The sequence below is a fragment of the Indicator indicator genome, chromosome 4 (genome assembly GCF_027791375.1).
Source record: "Indicator indicator isolate 239-I01 chromosome 4, UM_Iind_1.1, whole genome shotgun sequence".
Taxonomy (NCBI): Eukaryota; Metazoa; Chordata; class Aves; order Piciformes; family Indicatoridae; genus Indicator; species Indicator indicator.
In genome coordinates this window covers 46,654,303-46,661,382 of record NC_072013.1, presented here as the reverse complement: position 1 = coordinate 46,661,382, position 7,080 = coordinate 46,654,303, and the positions used below count along the sequence as shown (strand labels likewise).

Here is a 7,080-nt window from a genome sequence, read left to right as displayed (position 1 = left end):
TATATTTTCTTCTTGAGGACAGATTTAAAGCCAAGGTGATGTGCTCTCTGTCAGAAAGCTGAGGGCACTGCAGGGAACCCTGTATCAGGTGGAAGTGTGTCTCTTCTACACAGAGAGGAGGCAGTGATGGAGGTCTCTAAGGAGGTCAGGAACATTTGGGGTTGCAAGGCAACAAGGTGGCACAGTCTAGGAACTGGGAACATGCTAGAAAGCAGCTGTAAAACACAAGGCTCAGGTACTAAAGAGCACAAAGTAATTGTTCCTCTCTCCTGGGGAATGCTGATATTTCACTACGTATTTTCTTTGTGTCAGGGTGGGTTGAGAAGCTGAAATAGCAAATGTTCCTCTGAAAAAAAAAAATGGGGTTGAAATATTTCTTCTCAAAAATTTTCACGAAAAAAGGAAAAAAAAACAAAAAAGAGCAGCACAAGGTTTCAGCACTCTGAAATGGAGGAGGGGAGAAGGGAGTGAATTTACCTGAGGAAGAAGCCTGTTTTGACATTTGTAGCTGAGGATCCTACTTAGACTCTGTATTTTCTGAAGCCAGTGGCTCAGAGCTAGCACTGCATGGCTGCTGGTGTGCCTAGGGGTGGAGCTGGTTTAAACAGAGCTCTGATGTGATGGGTCGTTTTCTTAAATTGTCTTAATTTCAATGCAGACCAAACCCCATGGAGTCTCCCCTTCAACCTCTGCATCTCTCTGTTCCTCTATGGCTGGCTGAGCATCCAACACTCCCCACCACAGGCTGAACACCACCTTTATGTCCCCACAGCAGCCTCTGGGCTTCCCTCAATGGCTTGCAGCACTCACACCAGCCCTGGCTCAGCCTGCATAGAATCACAGAAACATTCAGGTTGGAAAAGAACCTCAGGATCACCAAGTCCAACCAATAACCCTACTCTACAAGGTTCACCCCTAAACCATATCCCCAAACACCACATCCAAACCACCTTTAAACACACCCAGGGTTGGGGACTCAACCACCTCCCTGGGCAGCACATTCCAATGCCTGACCACTCTTGATGTGAAAATTTTTTTCCTAATGTCTAAACCTTCTCAGTCGTAGCTTGAGGCCATTGCCTCTTGTTCCATCACTAATCACCTGTGAGAAGAGACCAACACCAGCCTCGCTACAACGTCCTTTCAGGTAGTTGTAGAGAGCAATGAGGTCTACCCTCAGCCTTCTCTTTTCAGCTCCTTTTTTCAGCTCCTCCTCAGCTCCCTCAGTTGCTCCTCATAAGATTTATTCTCCAAGGCATGTATAATGCCTGTCTGTAACTCGTTGTGAGACCCTCTCCTTTGAGAAGGCATGGAGACTACTCCAGTGAATGTCAGCCTCTTATCTACTTCTGTGCTGTTAGACTTTGTCACAGCACATACTATGAACCAGCAGAAACGATGAAGTAGGTCCTTTCCTGTCAGGCTGCACGTGGCCATCTCAAGATGCATTACAGATACAGCAAATCCTCATCTTAATCCAGCCTGAATCAGATCATCCTGTTGCAGGGCTGCTTCCTTATCTCACTACCAGCTGGGGAGAGATAAAAGAATAAAAGAGATGCTCAGTTTGCCAAGATAGCATTGAAGCTGTGGAGAAGTGGGAAGGCTCCTTTTTCCTCTAGCATTGCCCAGTCTTTCTGTCCCCACTAGCTTCATCTTGCCACTGGCTCTGCATGGGTGAGAGGCTCCCTTGCCTTGCTGAAATAACAGCTGTCTCCCTCCCACTCTCTCTGCTCCTGCAGGATTGCTCCCCCTGCCACCAGCAGCATGGAGAGTGTGCGTGAGCTCCAAAACCCACTCCTGGCCAAGGCCAACGGGCACCTTCACAGCAGCTATTCTTACCACCAGCATCACGGCCAGGACTATTCCAGTCATCACTGCCAAGGGAAACTGTATTCCTACATCTTCCAAAACACTGGGAGTGCCAGGACTCACCAGCTGCTGGATGCCAGTTCCCTGCAGCTGGCAGTTGAAGCCTTGTATGGCCCAAATTTCATCCTTGTGAAGGATGAGACCGCTCTCAAGGCCAAGGACAGCAAGGTGGAAAGCTGCGAGACCACCTTTACAGAAAGCAAAGAGGCTCCATCCGAAGGTCCTGATGGGCATGAGGTGCAAGGGTCCTGCCTGGTAGAGAGCGATATCCGCATCCAGACTGTGTCCTATGAGGTGGAAGAAGAGGAGCTCCAGGAATATGAGGTGAGCTTTGCCAGGTGGGATGGTACCAAACTCCTGTTCTGGTAACTCTGGCCACCAGCACAAATTCTAGGTTGGTTGTTCTTTCTTTCCCCAGAGCTTTCCCCCGAGACCCCAGCATCTCCTGCCTCACCAGCACCTAATATTTCTTCTTTCTCCTTATAATTTCTTCTCCCCTTTCCTCACTGTAGACCTCAGGAGGAGGTCAGCTTCCCTGAGAGCAGCATGGTTGCATGCCTGCTGATAGCAAAGGGGAGTTGGGGCCATCTCTGCAGGACCTCTGGGATTTGGGGACCCTTTGCAAGAGCAGCCTGCTGCTGCTGTGGCACTCGAACTAAGGGGAAACAGCAATCCTTGCATAACAGCCTCATGCTATGCTCTGTGCCCCACTGTGGCTCAAGTGCAGTTGCAGAGGCTGAGAACATCATCCAGGACCTTCAGAAGTAGGAGCAAGCCCCCAGACTCACTAGAACAGACGTCTAGTGACCCATCACAGCTCTGCTGCTTTCAGTGCCAGTAGTGTGACCTTCTCCGATGGCAACAGGGGTGTCCCTACCTCAGCATCTCTCAATGCCTGGGACTCATCACTTCCAGGTCAGTTTGGGGCTGGCTGAGCAGTGCCCACGGGCAGGAGGGCTGACCACAGTCACTCTGAGCAGTGCACTCGGTAAGGGGACAGAAGATGCCACCCCTGTGATGGAGGCTCCAATCCAACCACTTTCCCTCACTTGCTAAATTACTTTAGCAGGCTATCGATCTCCTAGGCCCTAATGGGGATAAGGCACTTGGTTTAAGTTTGTTTAAGCTGACAAACAGCCAGTCCTGCCAAAGCTGAAGATATTTCAGTTTAAGACTATCTGTCTCCCAGGGAAGTCCCAGACCCCCCAGCAAGTGAGCTCAGCATTTGCTCTGGCAGGGAGCCAAGAACATACTCTGCTCCTGAATTTGCTGAGCTACATTTTTTTTTCATTAAACTGGGCTGAGGAGGCTAAAATATTTTTGAAACTCACTCTTTGAACTTGCAGGTAGGAAACCTATGGGAGGCGAGGTTCTGAGATGCCAGGTGACAGGAGGAGGTGGGAATGTGCTGAATCATGTCTCTGGTTTTGCAGAGCGACTCCTCCAGCGACAGCGAAAGTGAGGATCATTTCCTGATGCTTCCCCCTCGGGACCACCTGGGCTTGGCCCTTTTCTCCATGCTGTGCTGCTTCTGGCCCCTGGGCATTGCTGCCTTCTACTTCTCCCAGGGGGTAAGAGATCCCTTTCATGGCTGCATGCACTGAGTGCTGGAGCAAGGGTCCTGCAAGCCACAGCAGCTCTGGAGGGGACTGGGCACCTTTTTGGCTCTAAGGCTTGTCTCTGTGCCACACCCAGACCCCTAAGGGATGAAGCAAAGGGTGCTGCTGGCTCCTAGATGTCTCCACAACTGCCATGGGGTTGCAAGCCCTCCAGCTCTTTTGTGGGTTACTGGAGTATCATAGAATCATAGAATGGTCCAGGCCAGAAGAGACCTGCAAAGGTCTTCCAGTCTGACCTCCCTGCAGTCAGCAGGGACATCCCCAACTAGATCGGGTTACCCAGGGCCTCGTTGGGTGTTACCTTGAATATCTGCAAGGAAGGGGCCTCAACCACCTCCCTGGGCAACCTGTTCCAATGTTCCACCACCAACCTCATAGTGAAGAACTTCCTGATATCCAGTCTAAATCTGCCTTTCTCTAGTTTGAAGCTATTGCCCCTTGTTCTGTCACTGCAGGCCCTTGTAAACAGTCTCTCTCCATGAGAGACTGTTTCCAGCTTGTCCTTTGGGTCTTTCAGGTGTTATTTAGGGAACTGGAGCTCCCCTTGGCCCCTTGTCCAGGTTCTCACCCTCCAGCCAGGCTCAGGGAAATAGCATGTTCCCACCTACCCTCCCATTCTCCAGTAAAGCAGAGGTTGTATGCAGCTCATGCCTCAGGAGTCAGTCTACACTAGAAACTGGACACCAAAGGGAGCCTGGTGTCCATATCACACACATATAGTCTCCATATCATACACTACAGCTCCTCTCTTGCACTTGTTCCTGATGTGTTGGCTAAGGAGTGCGAGCCAATGCCAGACTGGCAGAGGCTGGAGGAGGTGGTAGCCCTAAGGCTGCATCAGATGTGAGGAGCTGCTGCCTTTTTTAGGGCTAAGCCCAGAGCTTGGGCTCATTTACATTACTGTTGACCCAGAATAATTCATGCAGAGCCAAGGGATTTACTCTATGTTTGCACAGAAGCTGCTGTGGCAAGAATAGATGAGTCTAGGCTTTGAGAAGTTAAATCAAGAGGATAGAAACAGAAATGGAAAAATATGTAATGTGAGTTCCTGGCACAGTGGTGGTGAGAGGCAGAGGAAACTTTAACTGATTAGGCCCCAGAGGAGTGGATGGTTTCAGATTTTTCCACATGGTGCAGGGTAGCACAGTACACTTTCCACATGGTGATGGACTTGGTGCAATTTCTGTTCAGCTCCATTTGCTGTAACTACCTCTTCCATTCACTCACTGAGACAAGGACCATCTCTATTTAGTGTCTGTGCACACTTAGTGCCCTGATCTCCACATCAGACACAAACACTGGGTAATAACAAGAGTAGCTCTGGATATGCCCCAAGTACTCAGGGAAGCTGGAAGCTGCCAGCTCAAAGAGGCAGCACCAACATCCCTCTCCATTACTGTCTCCATCAGCCCTTCTATGGCAAACAGGCTTCAGCTGCAAACCCTATGTAGGCAAAACCAAGCAGGAGCACACTCAGACCAAGAGGCCACGTTGAGCTTCTCATCCACCAGCACCCCCAGTCCTTCAGGGCTGCTCTCAAGCCAGTCACTGCCCAGCCTATCTCAGTGCTTGGGATTGCCCCAACCCCGATGCAGGACCTTGCATTATGTAGGACCTTGCATTACACAATCATTATGTAAAGAAAATATCTGTAAGACTAACTTTATTATCAAGCCCTGAGATGAAAACAGACCTGGGAAGTCAAATGTTACTTTCTCTACCATAGGTTACACCTCCACAGCTGCTGAAGCCAGGCTCTGTACTTGTACACACTCAGATTCTTTGCTTCTTGATCAATGTAGTGGAATATATTTTTAAAAGATGGTGCTTGGCACAAGAATAATGTGGGGATCCATCTTTCTTTGTCTCTCTCCAGTCATACTCTCTGTATTAATACTAAGAAGGAGTATTGGTCCCTGTTTAGTCAGAAACTGTGGCTACAGATAGAATTATTGGAGCCCAGGCCTTTTTGGGTCACAATTATGTTTTACAGAGATTGATCCCTTGAATTTTGACCTTTTTTGTTTGGTTGGTTGATTGTTTGTTTTTTTTCACACCAAATTACCTGAGGACAGGTCTTATACCATTGTCTAAAAAGTACCAGGACTTAAAAACATTATGAAACTTAAATACTTGTGAAATAAGATCTGAACTGTTGACACTCCTGGCATGTTCAGTAACACATCTTGGCTATACTATTAGTGCTCCCAGCCTGACATGGCTTCTTAACACATGTTCTTCCCTTTCCCCATCCACAAAGGGCAAGGGCTCCAGTCCTTAGTCAGCTTTCTCAGACTAGGCAGCTGGATTATATAGAATCATAGAATTGTTAGGGTTGGAAGGGACCTCAAGGATCACCAAGTTCCAACCCCCCTGCCATGGGCAGGGACACCTCACACTACATCAGGTTGCTCAGAGCCCCATCCAGCCTGGCCTTAAACACCTCCAGGGATGGGGCTTCTACCACCTCCCTGGGCAACCTGTTCCAGAGTCTCACCACCCTCGTGGTGAAGAACTTCCTAACATCCAATATGAATCTACCCATTTCTAGTTTTGTTCCATTCCCCCTAGTCCTATCATTACCTGACAGCCTAAAAAGTCCCTCCCCAGCTTTCTTGTAGGCTCCCTTAAGATACTGGAAGGCCACAATAAGGTCTCCTCAGAGCCTTCTCCTCTCCAGACTGAACAGCCCCAGCTCTCTCAGTCTGTCCTCACAGGAGGGGAGCTCCAGCCCTCTGATCATCCTCATGGATATATGTGTGTATAGGGTACCTAGTTAGTGCCACATAGCCCTCACCCCATGCACCAACCATTTCCTGGTCTTGTGAGGGTCCAGCCACCCACTCACCACCCTTACTGAGCGCACAGGTAGCTAGGACTTTCGGACAAATGGCCAAAGCCCATGCTTCCCTGAGAGGCAAAATCCACAGGGAAATGTGTGTAGGTGGCACTGCCATGCTGAGCCCTTCCAGGCTGGCAGATGCCTTGCTGTCTGTTCCTTCCAGTGGCTGAGGAAAGGGGGCTGACTCAGGGGGCTGACACAACTACTCATGGGCTAAAAGGCCATGTTGATAGTACTGTGAGCAATAAGCATTTCTTCTCCTTCCAGACCAGCAAGGCTGTCTCCAAAGGAGATTTCCACCTGGCGAGTTCAGCTTCCCGCCGAGCTCTCTTCCTCGCTGCGCTCTCCATAACCATCGGCACAGGAGTGTACGTCGGGGTGGTGGTAGCTCTGATTGCTTATCTCTCCAAAGGGGGCCATGTATAGCTGCCACCTGCACATCAGTGATGTCCCCAGCTGCCAGCCCTCCTGGGATTGAGCTTTCCTATGGAGCAGGGGGCAGCAGTGCCTGCAAGGGCTGCTTGCACGGCTGGACCCTGGCTTGGATGCCCTGCGCAAGCTCTTTCCCCTTTCAAACAAACAATAGACCCCTGACCCCCAGAAGGCTGTGGGGTGCCACCATCTGACAGCAGGGAATTTGGCACTGGCCTGGCTGCTGTGACCAGGAGGAGCACGTCTGCTTGTTTGAAGACATGCAGGAGAGATGCTACATCCTGCTGCTACAGTGGTGCCATCACACCTGCTCTG

At 49.9% G+C, this 7,080-nt stretch overlaps 1 protein-coding gene across 1 annotated transcript; it reads left to right on the top strand.

Moving 5' to 3' along the window:
* The first annotated feature begins 1,767 nt into the window (after positions 1 to 1,767).
* SYNDIG1L (synapse differentiation inducing 1 like) lies at positions 1,768 to 6,759 on the top strand. The gene is made up of 3 exons (XM_054400612.1): positions 1,768 to 2,196; positions 3,306 to 3,443; positions 6,601 to 6,759. The coding sequence occupies exons 1-3, from the start codon at positions 1,768 to 1,770 to the stop codon at positions 6,757 to 6,759; spliced, it is 726 nt and encodes a 241-aa protein (XP_054256587.1).
* Positions 6,760 to 7,080: the final 321 nt, after the last annotated feature.

What these genes read in the sequence shown, in the direction of transcription:
- SYNDIG1L (XM_054400612.1), top strand. Translation starts at nt 1,768, where the DNA reads ATGGAGAGTGTGCGTGAGCTCCAAAACCCACTCCTGGCCAAGGCCAAC. An exon ending in AGGAGCTCCAGGAATATGAG is followed by an intron (nt 2,197 to 3,305) that starts GTGAGCTTTGCC and finishes CTGGTTTTGCAG; the next exon opens with AGCGACTCCTCCAGCGACAG. An exon ending in CCTTCTACTTCTCCCAGGGG is followed by an intron (nt 3,444 to 6,600) that starts GTAAGAGATCCC and finishes TTCTCCTTCCAG; the next exon opens with ACCAGCAAGGCTGTCTCCAA.